At 45.4% G+C, this 19,556-nt stretch overlaps 4 protein-coding genes across 4 annotated transcripts; 3 read left to right on the top strand and 1 right to left on the bottom strand.

Moving 5' to 3' along the window:
* The first annotated feature begins 98 nt into the window (after window positions 1-98).
* LOC136445118 (transcription factor Jun-like) lies at window positions 99-2,025 on the top strand. The gene is made up of 2 exons (XM_066442981.1): window positions 99-484; window positions 682-2,025. The coding sequence occupies exons 1-2, from the start codon at window positions 107-109 to the stop codon at window positions 1,465-1,467; spliced, it is 1,164 nt and encodes a 387-aa protein (XP_066299078.1). The 5' UTR covers window positions 99-106; the 3' UTR covers window positions 1,468-2,025.
* An 8,101-nt stretch (window positions 2,026-10,126) lies between these two features.
* Window positions 10,127-12,949, bottom strand: LOC136445175 (melanocortin receptor 5-like). The gene is made up of 2 exons (XM_066443044.1): window positions 12,790-12,949; window positions 10,127-12,347 (listed from the first exon to the last, which is right to left on the bottom strand). Exon 2 carries the CDS (start codon window positions 12,139-12,141, stop codon window positions 10,945-10,947), a length of 1,197 nt encoding a protein of 398 aa, XP_066299141.1. The 5' UTR covers window positions 12,142-12,347; window positions 12,790-12,949; the 3' UTR covers window positions 10,127-10,944.
* Window positions 12,950-14,208: 1,259 nt separating this feature from the next.
* On the top strand, window positions 14,209-16,181 carry LOC136445094 (carboxylesterase 4A-like). The gene is made up of 4 exons (XM_066442954.1): window positions 14,209-14,603; window positions 15,048-15,169; window positions 15,415-15,543; window positions 16,001-16,181. The coding sequence occupies exons 1-4, from the start codon at window positions 14,229-14,231 to the stop codon at window positions 16,179-16,181; spliced, it is 807 nt and encodes a 268-aa protein (XP_066299051.1). The 5' UTR covers window positions 14,209-14,228.
* Window positions 16,182-16,218: 37 nt separating this feature from the next.
* LOC136445093 (carboxylesterase 5A-like) lies at window positions 16,219-19,389 on the top strand. The gene is made up of 5 exons (XM_066442953.1): window positions 16,219-16,303; window positions 17,146-17,716; window positions 18,035-18,161; window positions 18,731-18,854; window positions 19,231-19,389. Exons 2-5 carry the CDS (start codon window positions 17,398-17,400, stop codon window positions 19,387-19,389), a joined length of 729 nt encoding a protein of 242 aa, XP_066299050.1. The 5' UTR covers window positions 16,219-16,303; window positions 17,146-17,397.
* The last annotated feature ends 167 nt before the right edge of the window (window positions 19,390-19,556 follow it).

Here is a 19,556-nt window from a genome sequence, read left to right as displayed (position 1 = left end):
GAGGATGACATCATCAATAGCCAATCAGATACCTAGAAAATGATGTCATGGGGATGTCCTGCTATTTTTAGACATTGACTCATGCTATAAGGACGATATTCAGCGGATGCACGTTAGATCGACAGAGAAAGCCAGCGAGTGTGGAGCGCGTAACACTTATTTCCTGAGTTTTGTTCCAACCACACCGGTAAAACTTTGTTGTGGCCAAGAGGCAGTGACTAAGACTTGCCCAGACTTGAACACCACACCCAGTGATTCATCGTTGTCGACGAACAGCGGTTTTCTTCCCCGACGCATGGCTCTGAAGATGGAAACGTCATTTTACCACGACTCGGAGCTGCACCAGATGCCGCAGTCCAAGTACGCGAACCCGGGCTACTCCCGCATTCCCGACGCCAAGCCCAGGCCCAACGTGGCCCATCAAGAGATGAGAAAGTCTCTGCATCTGGATTTCCAAAATACGAGCAAGAAGCCGCATTTACAGGTAGATATTTCTCCCCTGTTACGCATTATTTATGTATCGGCCGGTCGGTCAGCGTACCGCGTGTGAAAATATCGGTGACGTTACACGTACTACGAACGTGTTGTCTGTTGCTTACTCTAGTCACGTTGTTGTTTTGTAAACGGTCTCTCACACACTTTCCGCGATAGTAACCTTTTATTTTCCTTGTTATTTTTCAGAATATTCTTGGGACTCCTGAACTAAACCTCCTGAAGCTTGGTTCGCCGGAGTTGGAGCGGTTGATCATCCAGTCCAACGGGCTCGTCACAACCACCCCGACCCCCACCCAGTTCATCTTCCCCAAAAATGTCACCGACGAGCAGGAGCAGTACGCCGCCGGCTTCGTAGCGGCGCTGGAGAGGCTCCACCGCGAGGAAGGGGACGACGACCCGAGCGGTGCACAGCCTTGTGCGATACAAATGGCCACCAACTCCACCGCTACTGCCTCGACGTCGTACCCGGGCGCCCCTCCACCACTGTCCCACCACCAGCCGACGTACCATACGCTTACCGCCATGTCCACCACCACGGCACTTCCGGGTTCGACCGTGGAGCACCACCCGACCCTGAACAACACCAGTGCTGCCTGCTCGAGTTCCAGCACGGCACCGCCTCTGCAGCACCACTCGCTCAGCAGGCCGATCAAGGAGGAACCGCAGACGGTCCCACACCAACCGATGACCGCCCTCCCCACCGGCCCCATCGACATGGAGACGCAGGAGTTGATCAAGGCCGAGCGTAAGCGATTGCGCAACCGGATCGCGGCGAGCAAGTGCCGCAAGAGGAAGCTTGAGCGCATCAGCCGCCTGGAGTCCAAAGTCAAGGACTTGAAAACACAGAACACCGATCTATCCAGTACAGCAAACCAGCTACGAGAGCAAGTGTGTCAGCTCAAGCAGAAAGTCATGGAACACGTGAACTCTGGCTGTCAGGTCATGCTTACACAGCAACTGTCTTTCAACTGACTTTTCGATAACGGTATCTCCTGATAAATAACACTTTTCGCGAACTGACAATAGAACGGGACAGTATTACCATGTTATTTATACCGTGACTGAGACTCTTATACTGCGAAAGGATATTGTTTGCGTTCGTAAGTTGCTGTGCATCTTATGTATGTGATAAATGAAGTTTGTTGATAACAATGATAATAATATTGATAAATAACGCTGCGGCTGGATCGTTGAGCGTGAAAGCCTGCAGTTTTTGAAAGCCAGTGCATTTGTGTACAAGTTGCTTCTCTGTCAAGGCATTTATACTGTAAGGTACGATTTAGCAAAGGTGAAATTGGCACGTCGGCGAGCCGACTGATACTAAAATATGCACCCTTTTCTACAAATGGGGAAATGTAATGTACATATTTTGTTACTTGGTTGATAATGTTAGTTTCACGAGCTTTTGTAATCTCGAAAAAATTATTTGGTGGATCCAGCGTGGCGACAGCGTCGTCACAGCATTGTGAAATTATTTATACCAAAGAAGTCTTTTTTTACGAGTTGTAATTAAAATGATGAAATCACGTATATTGTCTGTTGTTGTCTTGAGGGTGGGTATAGCTAAGTTTCTTTCACAGGGAAGTGTCCTTGCTCAGAAAATTTCCCCTGATCCCTACCGTCTGAAGAGTCAACAATCTTTGTTTCGGTAGAAAGCAGAAGTAGACAGGGGGTGGGGGGTCGTGCACTCTAATCAGCCCCGAGACGCTGGCGAAATACCAGAGTAAGCGTTGGAATGTGGCGTAGTACGTGTCGCGCCAAAAAAATACGCCATGGGATCACTGCACACTTCAATGGGGCCATTGTACAGTAGCCGCGTGACATCACGGGCAGACGAAGCCATTTTGCCCATATACGGTCATGGGGAGTCACACCCACGCGCTCCCGACCAATCAGAACGTGTCGTCCCGTCGGTTAATTAGGATGACGGCATTTGTTTTGTACCCATATAAGGAAGTGGCCGGAACTGGTGGGACTACTGGGAAGGGTGGGGACAGGGTGGACCGATGACGCGGCAGGACACACGTATACACAAACCACTCTACGTATGTAAACAAAACGTCAACAGAGACGGGGCGGCATACCAACTAGCGCTAGCCGCGGGGCAAAAATCGTTTGGGAAACACACTATTGTATCTTCAAGTAGATGTTGAAAGACAAAATCGTTGGGTTTTTGAATGCATAGCTAACCAAGGACATTACACACAACCTGCGAACTGCTTGGATACATACGATATATTTCACTGCACGCGCAGTGAAAGATGGGAGGGGGGCATGAATTATAATACACCTGTTACAACGTTAGTGTTTTGATTTCACAGACGTTGGTACACTATGAGTATGAGCGAGCGTCAGCTCCTTTATTTTTACTCGCATTTACTAAATTTAGCCCAATGGGAGAGTTATCTGTTTATTGAAAATATCCAATCATTATCATGTGACAAAACAGATTGGCATATACGTAACATATGATGACATGAATTATTGGACCATTACTGTTGTAAAACAAAAAATTGATATAATGTTTTCGTAAAAGATAGTCATAGTGGTAAAACTGGAGACATGGGAATTACGTTGGGCGTCAGAAACAGCATAGTACGTGATTAAATCAGCAAAAAACAACAGGTTTTAACGTGATTTTAAGTGCCTTCAGCCAGACAAGGATGCCAGACTGTTTTTGTTTATTCAACGGTCAACACAGCCGAGCTCCTCGGCTCAAGGGCCAACTTTGTCACGACGAAAGTTTGCCCAAGGAGGTTAAAATCCCTTTTTAACCTGCTTGGTTTGCCGCAACCCCTAAGTTAGACCCTGAGAAACAGTCTGGACATTTTTACAAGAAGGGCTCTCGAGCAGGGTCTATCTCAGGAGACTGGCAAAATTTCCTCGGCGGCATGTTGGCCCTGGAGCCGAGGAGCTGGCCTTTGTGGGCCCCGAAACAGTCTGATACCCAGGCTAGCGCTAGCTAGGTCAGGAGGTGCCTCTTGTAGAGGACTTTCTCAAAAACAAGGTGTTTCTGTTTTGTTTATATATACAGGTGTCTCTCTTTAGTTCTCGCTGCTAACTTTGTTGTTTGAAATCATATTCTCTGCTAAGTAGGAGCATTTGTTGTTTCTGTCTTGTTGTTGTTTTTAATTGATGCTTCAGTTCTTTTCACATGGATTAACAAAGAAAAAAAGTGGAAAGCTAAACAGGTTGCCAATAAATGATACTGCCACACGCTTCCAGTTACTTAAAACTTTTAACGGATGTAGAGGATCCTATCGGTATTCTGATACAGAGACTTAAATTATAATTATTGATAGTGATATGAATGATAGAGATACTACTACTCTCCAATCAGATGTAGGGAGGTGTAAAGCGTATTACGTTTTCCTGGCTGTCCGTTTCTTTTGGGAGAGTTTGTAACTTTTTAACGAAAACTGGCAAAACATAACAATTTTGTCTTCCAACTTCTGCTTGAAGATTACAGACTTCTCGAATTTCCGGCATGTGCGACGAACAAACGACTGTTTCCGGGACGCTGGCCTGGTAACCTCTCCGTATCTCTACGGTGCTGGGAGCGTTTCCCGCCCGCCCACTTCATTAGCGTAAGCCGGGAAAATCTTACGGGGTTAGTATCAATTAAATGTACTATCCTTTTCGGGTTGGCAGTTATGGCTAGAAAGGCCGGCTGGAAAGATAGTCTGTCAGGAAAAGGCTATTGCGTAAATAGTAGAACTTGGGTCGGTATATCTTCACCCGCCGACCCATTGTCGGCCCCAGCTCTGAGTCATCGCGCAACCCTGCACATGTAGAAACCGAACCTCTGCTTGGAGAGTAGCTGGCAGTGCTTGCCCCGACTCATCGCGCAATCCTGCACATGTACTGATGATGTAGAAACCTAACCTCTGCTTGGAGAGTAGCTAGCCGTGCCAGCCCCAACTCTCTGAGTCATCGCGGAACCCTGCACATGTAGAAACCGAACCTAACCCTGGCGCGCGCGTGGATTCTTGGAAACGCCGGGCGGAAGCGAAGGTAGCGTCAAATAGCGGATGTGGGGTTTCCCAGTGACCCCGCATACCGTATATAACACAACAGAGGTCGTATATCACATATCACACAAGGAAGCGATTCGGATCCTTATACATGTATACTATATAAGTAGATACGGTTATTTGGTGGCACAGTTCCCCAATTTTATGTACATGGCCAGGGCCAGGAAGTATTGGCGTGCGGATGTGAAAATTGAAATAAAAGTGGAACACACAAGGAAAATTGTGCACCACCCGATAAGGCTTTCTAAAATTTGTAACCTTAATTTGGCTAATGACAATCTACGAAAGCGGGGAGCAGGAAAAACGTTTGATACGATTTTGCCTTCAAGTAACTTTGATAATTGTGTTACAGGTATTTGTCATTCAGAAAATACTCCCCATTGCCTTGGTATTGCAAGCCGGTGTGTTTATATAACGCGTTTGTCTTAATCGCTGGTACTTAATTTGTTTCAATGGCCCTACCCCGGAAATAGGGTGTGTCGGGTCGTTACTTATCCACAGCAGGTCTGTATAGAATAAAGAGTTAAAAGATTTCATCATCCTTGGAGAGACACATAAGCCCATAGCTTTACCTTGTGGTCTGCTTGCGATTCCGTAAGGTGTATTCATCTGTAATCTTTAATCGGACCGCTATGATCTAAGGCAAAGTCTAATTGGTACATTTTGTGTATATCTTATATCATATATTGATTAATCATTCATCTTATGTGCCCCCCCCCCCTCCAACTTTGTTACACCATGACCACTTGTTAGTTTGTTGACTTTGAATCAATCGCAATTTTTGTCGTTATCTTATCAAGTTCTGTTTACGGTCATGATATCTTAGATAAGATTAAATCAAATACCGCACCGACTTCAGGCATGACTGTGAAAACTCTATCTCAACTGTATACATATAAATATGAGAATTAAAGATTCTTTACAAGATGGTATATCATATCGGCTTCATCTAGTATACGATTTAGAGAGTCACTTTTCTCCGATGACATACGCACATGTTCTAGTTCTATAGCAAGCTAAATGTCCGTTAAATGAGGCCAAACGAAGTGATTATAAAAGGCATGTTTCGCTGATGTATTTTGGATGCCACAGAGTTCCAAGCGCGCTGAAGAGTCGTCTGCATTCCTCCCCAGCCCGTTACACATGCTTCTCATTCCCGACGTTTTCCTTCCGAACCAGCGGATTCACGAGTTATTGCTATTCCAGACGGGTTCGTTCCGTGTCAAGGCTGCGAAATCACCATACATAGAACGAAAACGAGAAATAGATAAAATGAAATAGAATAAAATAAAATAGATAAAAGAACAAGGTTACGTTGACGAGGCACTGAGTAGTACTTCTTGTATGTAATTCAAACAATTACTATATAATTTCATTGAAATTAATTTATTGGGTATTGAGATCAAATTTCTGTATGCAATATAGACCTGGAATAGAATGCTCTTACAGGTATGACTTCACGGTTTCGCATATAATATTACGGCGATCAATTTGATGATTGTTTTGATGATGATAATGCTCTGCACAATGACTTCTAGATCTCCTGACTGACTATTGTAGTTTGTAAGTATAGAATAAGAGGAACTTATATCATGTGTATATTAGGAACCCGAAAATAGCGTTGGTTTCCCTGTAAATGCAATATCATCGTATGCGTGTTACAATGGAAATTAGTATTAGAAACTAGCATAAGGAAGAGCTCCGGGTAAAATTTTTTGGTACCATCTTTCATTAGACCTGGGATTCCCCGCTGTGTTTTATGATGGCTATATAATCTATTTCTATCATCACTTCATGTGCGTTAGAATTTTTCACGTGTTTCTTTTCTCCTTTCTTCGTACTTCTCGGAACCCTGTTGGTCAGTGGAAGTCCAGACCCCCCCCCCCCCCCGAACATGGATATTTCCTAGTTTTACCCGTCAATTATAGTTTTCAATTTCGATGACCAAGTAAAGAGAGTTCGGGGAAAACTGAATGCGACCCGTGTCCAATGATATCGGGTATTCTAAATGCCGCTGCTAAGTTAAAATGGGGAAATGTTCGTGGCGGTTTTGTGTTCGCTGTTTTCGCGGACATTTCTTTACCGCAAACTTAAATCCCCTGCAAACGTTTCCCCAGTTATAGTCTACAAATCCTACAATAGTCACAGCTACAGAAAGTGACCAACCAGAACTTGATCTAAACACCAAGCAGATGTAAGGATCCGGCTCAGTGTTTTCCTGTTTTTTTATTTTTTTTTATTTTTTTTTTCGTTTTTTTCTTTAGCCAGAGTATCATCCTAGTTAGTCTTTTTGTTTTTAATTTCATACAACCTAGAGTCCTTCCACGGACGTGTTTTATAATAATACATGTATCTGTAATAATTTTGAACATTTCTAATAAAAGAATATCTGACTGACAATAGTTCTAAATCTTTCTAAAAGATTGAATACAAAAACGCCTAATGACACGTAAAAAAACAACCAGAAGCCTAACCTCTGCTATGAGAGTATTTTTTTTTCAAAAATTCTATACAGCCTAATTAAATGAAGTAAATCAAATCGTTCCGTCCGTACCAGGGACTCCATATCACCATGTGACGTCCCGAACGCGACTTCGTGAATCCTCCAGACGGCCAGACGCACCAGAAGTCGGGTCGTGACCTGAGATTTCCTGTCATTTCCGCAGCGGGCGCGGCCCTGGCGCACTGTGGGGCACTGACCGCGAGTGAACCCTGCTATGAACAGGTACATGCAGTAACAGCAAAATACCACAGGGGGCGCTTCAGCATGGGTCTTGCCAATGCGTCCCTGGCGCACTGTGGGGCAGTGACCGGGAGTGAGCCCTAATGCCGGATTCACGGTCAGGGTAACAGCTACATGCAGTGATAGAAGAATACGATAGGAGGCGCTTCAGTACGGTGTTGACAGTTTCCGACAAGAGAGCTGACATGTACTGGCATATACTGTAAGTGTATTAAACAGTTTGTCCCAAAGCATTATGCTATATATGAGCAACACTCCAAAACGTATATCATAGACATTATTGACCAACTAATCATCGTTGTCTTTTTCTGTTTGTTTGTTTGTGTGTGTATGCGTGTGTCTGTGTGTCTGCGTGTGTCTGTGTGAATAGAACAACAAGGAAATGTTGCTTTCTTCTTTGTAGACAACTGGCCGAGTCGATTTTTAGTCGTTTGCTTCATGACCAATCCGTTTTTAAGAATGAAAATAAACTCAGGATGAAAGAGTAACTTTTGCCATGGGTGAAGAACTAGCTGCCACAGTTTCAAAAGCGTCGCCTGGCAACTCTTACAAAAAGTGCAACCATCCCCTGTCACTTCCGGAAGCTTCCGTCCTATAGATCGAAAACGATCTCATTGACACAATATTGCCCCGGGTGGGCTGGAGCTCCATGTGATACTGGATCCATCGCGTATTTTTCTCTACGTTAATCTATGTACGTCCCCTGGACATGAGTCCGTCTGCTGTTGGTATAGTATACGCGTACTTCTAAAATGTTGACCATGCACAGCAAGGTGTATCTATTTGACTACGCTTTACCACTAACTGATGCAGTTCTAGTAAATATTGCTAGGCGGCGCTTTTGAGCAACCGTACAGGTACTGCAGGAGAAGACACACTTTTTATTACAAAAGATTTTATCTGAGGGAGATACGTATACGCGTCGTGTTTTTGTGCTTGACTGCTTCTTACTTTCAATATCCAAACATACTAGTTGCCCGCACATAAGCAAGCGATCAATTCTTAGCGATTCATACATACTCCTCACACATACACAAACACGCACACGAACAGACACAAACACATATCTATTCTATGCTGAAAACGGTCAACACACAGGTCCTTGTTGCTGCACACTACACTTGGCAGAAACACAAACACACATGCCTGTCCTTGGTACTGAACACTATCCACACGCAACCATACCTGTCCTTGGTGCTGAACACTATCCACACACAAACATACCTGTCCTTTGTGCTGAACACTAGCCACACACAGACATGCCTGTCCTTGGTGCTGAACACTATCCACACACAAACACACCTGTCCTTAGTACTGAACACTATCTACACACAAACATACCTGTCCTTAGTACTGAACACTATCCACACACAGACATACATGTCCTTGGTGCTGAGCACTATTCAAACAAAACATACCTATCCTTGGTACTGAGCACTATCCAAACAAAAACATACCTGCACTTAGTACTGAACACTATCCACACACAAACATACCTGTCCTTAGTACTGAACACTATCCACACACAAACATACCTGCACTTAGTACTGAACACTATCCACACACAAACATACCTGTCCTTAGTACTGAACACTATCCACACACAAACATACCTGCACTTAGTACTGAACACTATCCACACACAAACATACCTGTCCTTAGTACTGAACACTATCCACACACAAACATACCTGCACTTAGTACTGAACACTATCCACACACAAACATACCTGTCCTTTGTACTGAACACTATCCACACACAAACATACCTGCACTTAGTACTGAACACTATCCACACACAAACATACCTGTCCTTAGTACTGAACACTATCCACACACAAACATACCTGCACTTAGTACTGAACACTATCCACACACAAACATACCTGCACTTAGTACTGAACACTATCCACACACAAACATACCTGTCCTTAGTACTGAACACTATCCACACACAAACATACCTGCACTTAGTACTGAACACTATCCACACACAAACATACCTGTCCTTAGTACTGAACACTATCCACACACAAACATACCTGCACTTAGTACTGAACACTATCCACACACAAACATACCTGTCCTTAGTACTGAACAATATCCACACACAAACATACCTGCACTTAGTACTGAACACTATCCACACACAAACATACCTGTCCTTAGTACTGAACACTATCCACACACAAACATACCTGCACTTAGTACTGAACACTATCCACACACAAACATACCTGTCCTTAGTACTGAACACTATCCACACACAAACATACCTGCACTTAGTACTGAACACTATCCACACACAAACATACCTGTCCTTAGTACTGAACACTATCCACACACAAACATACCTGCACTTAGTACTGAACACTATCCACACACAAACATACCTGTCCTTTGTACTGAACACTATCCACACACAAACATACCTGCACTTAGTACTGAACACTATCCACACACAAACATACCTGTCCTTAGTACTGAACACTATCCACACACAAACATACCTGCACTTAGTACTGAACACTATCCACACACAAACATACCTGCACTTAGTACTGAACACTATCCACACACAAACATACCTGTCCTTAGTACTGAACACTATCCACACACAAACATACCTGCACTTAGTACTGAACACTATCCACACACAAACATACCTGTCCTTAGTACTGAACACTATCCACACACAAACATACCTGCACTTAGTACTGAACACTATCCACACACAAACATACCTGTCCTTAGTACTGAACAATATCCACACACAAACATACCTGTCCTTTGTACTGAACACTATCCACACACAAACATACCTGTCCTTATTACTGAACACTATCCGCTGAAGTAAACAATTCCGTTCGTTTATCCCCAGTCGCAAAGACCTGCACGTCCCTAGCTGTTGATGATTGTCTGCATCAATTGCAAGTTCATGCCAGTAATCACAATTTTTGGCGGGATTCCCATTAGTGATCTATCAAAGTAAGACAGCGTGGCCTTTGATAAAGATTGTACGACACCAGAATCCAATTAATGTATTTGACGATTTAGCTGACAAAAGCAGGTGAAGTTGGATCTACCGAATATTAACCACTTTTCTTGTATTGTATAGAATGTGAAAATTTGTACTCCATCTTACAATGTATACTGGGATAAAAAGGAAATACTCAAATGAAATGCCTAAGGACTAAGGAGACAAACAAAAAGATAGCATGCATCGGCCGGGAATCGGACCCGGGCCTCCCGCGTGGCAGGCGAGAATTCTACCACTGAACCATGCTGTCAAGTTGAGAGAAACATAGCTTTCAGCATTAATTTAAATGTCAAATGAATGTTGGTTGAATGGTTGGTTGGTTGCTTGGTTGGTTGCTTGGTTGCTTGGTTGCTTGGTTGCTTGGTTGCTTGGTTGCTTGGTTGCTTGCTTGCTTGCTTGCTTGCTTGCTTGCTTGCTTGCTTGCTTGGCTGGCTGGCTGGCTGGCTGGCTGGCTGGCTGGCTGGCTGGCTGGCTGGCTGGCTGGCTGGCTGGCTGGCTGGCTGGCTGGTTGCTTGGTGGGTTGCTTGGTGGGTTGCTTGGTGGGTTGCTTGGTGGGTTGCTTGGTTGCCTGCTTGCCTGCTTGCCTGCTTGCCTGCTTGCTTGCTTGCTTGCCTGCTTGCTTGCTTGCTTGGCTACGCGGCATTTCCGCCAGGATTCACGAAGAGTCGTACAACACAACGGCGAACCTCGCGCAGACGTAGCGCGTAGATGACCGGGTTGATGGCGGAGTTCAGCAGCACGAAAACCTGCGTTTCATGCAGCCGTGCAATATCCTGGGTATTTTTGGCCATTTTTGAGAGAAGCGGCGTCCATCCCACCAGGAACACCGCGGTTATAAGGACGATGGTGACGGTGGATTTTCGGCTGGTGGTGGGCTGGGCACCCACGGCGGCTTCTTGTGCAGCGATAGCGTTCACATGTTTCCACAAACAAGAGAGTATCCCCATGTTAAGAAGGACGATTGCAGCCATCGGAGTGAACACTGTCACGAGAATGACAACCACGTAGCTGTAGGACACGCCTCCGTGCGATCCGCCCAACGGAAGACACCGTTCGTCCACACACGGTACGCACTGCCACCAGAAGTTTGGCGGCATCGCTACCAGCAGCGACCACACCCACACGACCACCACCGCGACCTTGCACCTCTCGTTGGTGACTTTGTTGACGTAGGTCATCCCGTGGACGATGAACCAGTATCGCTCGGCTGTCAGGGCCAGCAAGCTGTAGGCGGAGGACAGGCCAGAGAGCAAGAGCGCCGTAAGCTGGATATGAGAGATAATGACTGAAGGAACGAACCTGCTTAGCTTAGAATACAAAACTGAGCTGCCTACCAGCACGAAGGTTACGCCGGCCAGAACGTCGCTTGCCGCAAGATTGGCGATGAGGATGTACACGGGCTTGTGGAGTCGCTCATGCTTCATGATGGCTGCTAGTGGGAGACCGTTTGCAACAATGGACCAGATGCCGAGGCATATAGTTACAGCCATCAAAGGTACAAATACAGAAGTCATCACGATTTGAGGACATTGGCGACCGTTGGATGTGATATTTTCTCCGATCTCAGAGACGTTTGTAGCTGTAAAGATGTTAATGATTTCGATCAAGGTCCGGGTGGAGTTGCGAGAGATGTTTGTGTAACAGTTGTTACTGACTTGATTTGTGACATTGAGGTCCGGTCCAGATGCCGAAATGTCCGTGCTGTTTCCGTCGTAACTCGTCACATTCGAGTCCGGTCCAGAAGCCAAGCTTATTCCGACATAGTGGAATTTGATGAGCGTGAGAATCACTAGCACTGACCCGGGGCAGTTTCCAATGAAGATCCTCATTCCGTCGATGATTTGCCACGTGCCTGCGAAGCTGGTGTGTTCTGCCGGAGGGCGGTTATACCCACCGGGCTATATACATGTAGATGCAGAAGCTGCCGTGTTACGCCGGAGGCGGTTATACCTGCTCATGCACATGCTGTAACTCGTGCCAATGCGTATACACGTGTTCCTATACACGTGCCTTTGTCGTGGCATGTACCTGTAACCTGTAGACCAATGGAAGAGAATTTGTCATAAATGCCATAATTCGTTTTCTGTGTTGTATATTTAAGATGTAGCAGAGTTTTTAAATCGCACAATTAATGTACACTAGATTATATATATATTAGGAGATTGGTTTTGATGTGAGCTGACTTGTAAATACGTACCCGATTCAGACTTTCCAGTCTGCCGTGTTGTATTTGTCAATAACGTTTCAAATTTTCATAATTCAATCAATCAATCAATCAACCAACTATTCATTCATTCATTTTTGGTTCCAGACGTGTTGTCAAAGCTATAAAGAATATAGAGCAGGGTTTGGAAATTAAGTTACTGGGACTTAAACAGAGGAAAAACAACCCTCGTAACAAGCGCACATTTCGTGACGGTAAAGATCTTGCGAACAAAAACAAGATTGCACACTTAGACTTTCAAGCTTGTACTTACCAGTACTCGTAAGGCAGTCGTTCCGAACTGAGCAGGCAGAAAGCAATCGTGTATACCAAGGAGGTTAGATATTGGACCTCCGATCCTTGGATATACAAGGAAGTAGCAAGGATGATACCTCAATGGAAGGAGAGACTTTTGGCGTAGTTTAACCAACATGCAAAGCGCTGGTGTTTTAGCCAAAGGGTGGTTATACCGGTTGATTTGCATGAATACAGAATGACCAATTGTCTTCGTCTTGCAATTAGACTTTGGGGAATTATTTACAAAAAAATAAACCGGTTTTTACAAACTAGTCGTTCCCAAAGGGAGATGATAGAATGGGGTTCGCTTGTTCGGTCTCTACGCGGGATAAAACCTACGTTACCAAAATAGCGGCAGCCGAGCAGCGAGCGGTGATTGGTCGCCCACTATGTCTCAGCAAGCGTCCTTAATGGAGGTCGGTGTGCATGCCGATCTGTGACTTAAGCCTGGTCTACAATTACCCTGTTATATATATAACTAAGCTACAACCGTGCATGTATTTTATATGATATCTGTAGCTAGCCACAGTTATATGAGCCATGTGCCTGCAGCTGAAATAAAAAATAAATGAATAGATAAAGGAAAATAGAAACGTCACAACAGACAACTGTACTCCCGCCATGACGCCAATACCTCGGCTCCATTGCAATATATGACGATCTTTTTTTGCTGCAGATGACGCTAGAATACTTTGTCAACTAGTGATTTAGCCTCCATCGCAGATTCTATGAGGGCCGGCTCTTATTTTTTGGCCGGAGGAGCACTAATTCGTGATTTTCCAATGGACAGGGGTGCTAGTGTCACTAAAATGAAAACAGATCTACAGTGGAAGTCACTTGAAGACAGAAGAAAAATATCCAGGCTTTGCATGATGTACAAAATGACTAATAAAGTTGTGGATGTACCGACTAATAATTATCTAATACCAGCCCAGAAAAGGACAAGAAATAGTCATGCCTTTAAGTACCAGAGTTATAAACCAAGGATTGATGTGTTCAAAAATTCGTATTTCCCGAGAACCATAGTAGAATGGAACTCGTTGCCATCAGATGCTGTAGGAACACCTTCACTAAATAGCTTCAAAGAACGATTGCAGTCAGATGTGCAAAAGTTAAGTGTGACAGGCCGTACAGTGTAATATAACCAGCTGCTCCCGCGCCGCGTGCCTGCAGAGCTGGTGTGTTACGCCGAAGGACGGTTATACCGGCTATACAGATACAGATACAGATTCCAAGGGGGCAACTCAGATGTTACAGGGCTGCCAGTTTCCTTGCTGCGGTGTGTGTGATTGTGTAGGTCGCCTGGTGAACTTTAACTCCTCGGTCCAAAGATCGTTACTGAGCTTCAGCTCTTACCCTGATCATGAGACTGGACTTTGAAACCTTCCCAGTAAGACTGAAAACCCGACCACAGCAATGGACGCTCCTCTAAGCCTCCTGCTCTCTCTCTTGCTTCTATCTTCCGGACCCTGTACGGCACAGGAGCCGACAGTCCCCACCAAATACGGCCAACTCTCTGGCGTCACGACCGACTACGACGGCGTGCCCGTACGGGCCTTTCTGGGCGTACCCTTCGCCAAGCCACCTACGGGGGACCTCCGCTTCATGCCGCCGGTCGAGCCCGAGCCCTGGGACGGAGTCAGAGAGGCGACGGCGTTCGGACCAGCCTGCCCTCAAGAGAAAATGTTTCTCCCCGGATTTGTGGAATCGTTTCTAAACTCGGACCGACAGTGGAGCGAAGACTGCCTGGCGTTGAACGTATACGCACCCGTCAGGACCACAAACGCTGCGGTGGGGATTCCTCTTTACGGAATGAATGAATGAAGGAGTGATTGAATGAATGAAAGAATCGTTCATTCGTTTGTTCGTTCGTTCGCTCGTTCAGACCTTGTAGAGTCTAGTGGCGCATAGGGCAGCAATTTTCCTTGCTGTTTCAGTAGCAGGGTTTATGTTTACAAGGAGGGGTTGCTAGCCTTTTTCCTTAACGTGCTCGAAGCACCTCCCCGAACACGGGACCCCCGTCATTTACGTCCCTTCCGAAAGACGTGTGCAGCCCCAGCCGAGATGTCCTGAGGAGGTTTATTGCAAGTTCTTAGCAGGTCCCCCTAGCGTAATGTTGTACATACATGATTATCAGAACCATTGTCGGCATTGCTCGTACTTGACAAGACCCCCTACCCGTGGTGGTGTATACATGGTAATCACAGCAGTTGTCGGCCTTGTGTGTACTTGTAGGACCCCCTAGCCGTGATGGTGTACATACATGGCGGCGGATGGCAGGTTGGAACCGGTTCCGAAAACAACGGGACGCAGCTGGCCGCTGAGAACAACGTCATCGTGGTGACCTTGAACTACAGGTTGTGAAGGACATACTGACCTTGAATATTGACCTTTCAAAAGATCTCAAAATCAATATGTTTAATCTTATTTTCCGTCGTTGTCTACTATTTTTCAGGTAACGATGGATAGTATCATTGTTGATTGTGACTAAAATTGACAAATAGAAAGACCTCACATATTTTGTATATTTCCTATATTATCATGTGGCTATAAGTTGGAATGAACAAATTATGAGAAATGTTTTTTGTGGTTCCTACTCCAGACTGGGCGCGTTTGGCTTCCTGGGAACGGGGGACCAGCATGCACCTGGAAACCTGGGTCTCCTGGACCAGAGACTGGCGATCATCTGGGTAAAGGAGAACATCGCCAGCTTCGGCGGGGACGTCAACAGGTGACTTTGCGTTTTCCTCCATCTCTTCAATTGGTTCATTGGGTAGAAATGATCAAGGCAGTCCCATAGCTCTTTTTGAGGCCGCAGGGGCAGTGGGTTGTTATCCCCTGTGTCTAGGACACGGTATTGGAGGGCCGAGCCCATCCCTCTCCTTCCACTGCCTTTTTACCTCCTGGCCGTGGCGATTAACGAAAGGCGTTTTTGCTTGATATTGATATTAATTTCGAGCAAAAACGCCCTTAGTACTAATGTTGCCACGGCTATTACCTCCCCAGCCTAAGTGATCCTAAGTCAGGTAATACCTGGCTGGAGTGAGGAAAGTTGTGTATCCCAAGGGCACATAATGTTTAAAAGACGATCCACCAAGACGTCGGTAGGTGACAACACTGTTGACTAAAGAAACTGTTGTCACTAACAGTGTTGTCACCTAAAAAAAACAGCACTGTTTTCCCTTTAGAATGACCATATTTGGTCTGTCGGCTGGCGGGATCTCCGTCAGTCTCCACCTCCTGTCCCCCCTGAACACCGGCCTGTTCCACCGCGCCATCACGCAGAGCGGCACCGCCTTCACGCCCGGCACTCTAGGGACTAAGGTAGACTTTTCATCTGTATCTGTACCAGTATCTTTATCTGTATAGCCAGTATATACCCGCGCTTCGGCGTAATACACCACCTCCTGTGCCCCCTGAACGCCGGCCTGTTCCGCCGCGCCATCACGCAGAGCGGCACCGCCTTCACGCCAGGCACTCTAGGGACTAAGGTAGACTTTTTCACCAATCGACTTCTTTCAAACTCAGACTTGAATCAACCATGACCCGACGAATCGCTTCCTAGTTTGGCGAGTGAGATGTGGGAGGGTGTCCGCTTTTAAAGGATGTTTTCAGATTGTCAATTATGGCAGTTTGGAAATGATACAAGCTGACTGCCATTAAACCTTTGAACAAAAATAGGTTCTACTACTTTTGTCGAGGTCGATTGGTCGGGGCGCATTCATCTGTACCTGTACGTCATTGGCATTCATAATTGGATGAACTTGCGACAAGAAACTTTGATTCTAATTTATGAATGTATTGATGGTTGGATGTTCAATGACAGTTGAAGGGTGCATATTAGACGCAAACTCGCACATACATGTTAATTGAATGGTAGTTGTCATTGCTGTCCACTATAATCAGAAATTGTTTCATTTTGGTGTCATGTGGTCTTTTAGGAAATGTATCGCGTAATGTGGGTGTGAAATGAGTAAGAGGAAAGTGACAAGGTTTTCATATAATAACTTTATTGCACGACAATCGTACGCGGTACAATGTATGGCAACAACTATTAAACATAGTATAAAATAGTATGAAATAAAACTTAACATCTTAATTACTAATACAATAAGGGCTAGCATATGTATTTGATATAGTGTTACAACCGAGTGGGGCTAATCATTAGTTTCGGTAATTTTTTCTAGTAACAAGAAAGTACTTTATACATTTACCTATTTTTGCTTTATGGGAGTTGTTGCATCTAAAGATATATTCAAATAGATAAATGAATAAATGAATTAAAATATTTATTTTAAAGGTATTTATATGAGTGTCAACCTTTTCCCCTCAGGAATCCGCCCTTGCAGACGCAAGAAGGTTGGCCCAGTCCTTAGACTGTGACCGGGCGGCCACAGAAGACCTCGTCTCCTGCCTGAAGTCCAAGACAGCCCAAGACGTCCTGACCGCCTCCTCCGCCGCCCAGAGCCCTTCCCACATCTCCTTCACCCCCATCGTAGATGGTACGTTCCTGCCTACGTCACCAGAAGAGATCTTTGCTCAAGGATCTGTTGAAGCGAGAGAACACATCATCGGGGTCAGCAGCATGGAGGGCGGCATCGTCCTCTACAACCACTTGTACGAGCAGATCGTGTCTGAGGACACCTTCCGCGAACACTTGGAGTACGCCATGGGGGTGTACAACACAAACCTGGTCCAGATCACCCACGCGGCGAAATTCGAGTACCTCACAAACGCCACGGCGAGCCCACGTGATGTACAGAAGAATTTCATGAGGATGTACGGTGATTGGCTGTTCGTTGCCCCGACAACGCGAATGGCGCGAGAGTTTGCCAACGCGGGAAACCCGACCTACATGTACCTCTTTGATCAGCCGCCAAGCTTTTTCGACCACCAATGGATTGGTAATCGTGCTTGTGTCTCTTCAGTGACTCTTTTCTGTTTCGTAGAGAAAACACGACTCCTTATTATTTATATTATATATATCCAGCTATTTATATTGTACCTAGCACCTGTGTGTGTGTGTGTGTGTGTGTGTGTGTGTGTGTGTGTGTGTGTGTGTGTGTGTGTGTGTGTGTGTGTGTGTGTGTGTTAACCGCAAAAGCCCGAATCTATCTGGTCGGAAGGCATGACGGCTTTCAGCAATTGGAGTGGGGGATTTGTATGGAATAAGCAGAAACTTGTCTATCTGTCTTTGTCTTGTCTAATTGTTTTGCCCACAGGAGGAGCTTCCCACGGCGAAGAGAATTACTTCCTGTGGCCGTCCTCCCGGTCAGACATGATGACCGACGCGGAGAAGCTGCTGGGGCTGCAGATGAGGAGAACCTGGACGGACTTTGCCAAAACGGGGTTCGTAAAAATCGCCTTGTGTTTTATTATTGTTTTTTATGTCCACAATGGTATTGTTAAAGACGTAAATTATTCATCTCATCTCTAAAGATTTCCAAAGCTTTTCACACCTTACCGATCAACAAAAACCTATCGTCTTGCAAGCTTGTTTGCGTCGTTCAACCAAATCTTAGTTTATTTCAGACCCTGTAGTGACTAGTGGCATATATAGGAGCAAGTTCTTTGCTGTTTCAGTATCTGGATATATCTTTACACGGAGGGGTTGCTAGCCCATACCCTTGTAGTGTCTGGTGACACATAGGTGTAGCCCTAACCGAGATGTCCTTCCCAGGATTGAACCGGGGTCTCCCAGTTAAGTGAAGAACTAATTGTAACCAGAAGCACAACTATGAGCCTGTTAAGAGTTGAGCTAGCTATAGGGAAATCCCTTCCAAAACGGCGTGCGTAATAAAAACCGAGGAACTGTTGGCTTTTCGACGTTGTTTCAAAGAAGCCAATGTCTCCTGACCATTGTGGGTTGAACATCTAACCTCAATAAAAAATATCTTTCATATTTCATAACTTTGAAGCAACCCCAACTCCGCGGACCTCCCCGTGACCTGGCCGCAGTACGATCAGCACAGCCGGCAGTACCTGGTTCTGTCCACCAGCCTGGGCTCCGACTCTGTAATGGCCCACATGCACTCTAAACAGGTCAGGCTATCAGCACGACAGTTCATCTGATTTGGAAAATTAAATTAGTCATTATGAAAAGGTTAAGCTGTTCGAAATATCGGATTCACCGAAATTTTCGACCGAATTACTAAGTCTTTTTCAGCTCTCTGGCCCAACCATTCTTGACACGTGGCTTGTCGCGAGTGTGACGTCTCAATGGGTCAAAAGATCTGGTCCTTTCAAACATCCGAAAGAGGATGCTAGATGAATATGTACAAAAGCTGCTGACAATTCTTTTTAAAACGCCGTGTACGCTGGAGCTACCGCCCGTTGAAATACAAATACTAGTTATGGATACATACATAGATGTATATCAAGTAACGTATAATTAGTGAATATTCCATCTATCTAATAGGTCTTCTTCTGGAACTACATGGTGTCAGCGCTGGCTCGGGTCTGCTGTGCGTGTGCCGGTCTGGTGTCAGGCGGTGCGGGTCTTTCTGCTTCCCTGTGTGCCACCTGGACTCTTATCGCCGTTTGGACTCTGGTTGTAGGTTTCAGGGCGGTCGTATAAATGTCTTAAAAGCCTTGGTCGCGATTGCAAATAGGGGCCCGACCGAGTAGTTTGCGGGCTGTTTTTCTTTTGCACTTTCGGGCGTGTCTTATGCTTTGGTCATAATGTCTATTGCAAGTAGGGGCAGTTTACGAGCTATTTTCGAACTCTACAGCGGAGCCCCTTGG

The sequence above is a fragment of the Branchiostoma lanceolatum genome, chromosome 11 (assembly GCF_035083965.1).
Source record: "Branchiostoma lanceolatum isolate klBraLanc5 chromosome 11, klBraLanc5.hap2, whole genome shotgun sequence".
Classification (NCBI taxonomy): Eukaryota; Metazoa; Chordata; class Leptocardii; order Amphioxiformes; family Branchiostomatidae; genus Branchiostoma; species Branchiostoma lanceolatum.
This window is presented reverse-complemented; position numbering and strand designations above follow the sequence as displayed.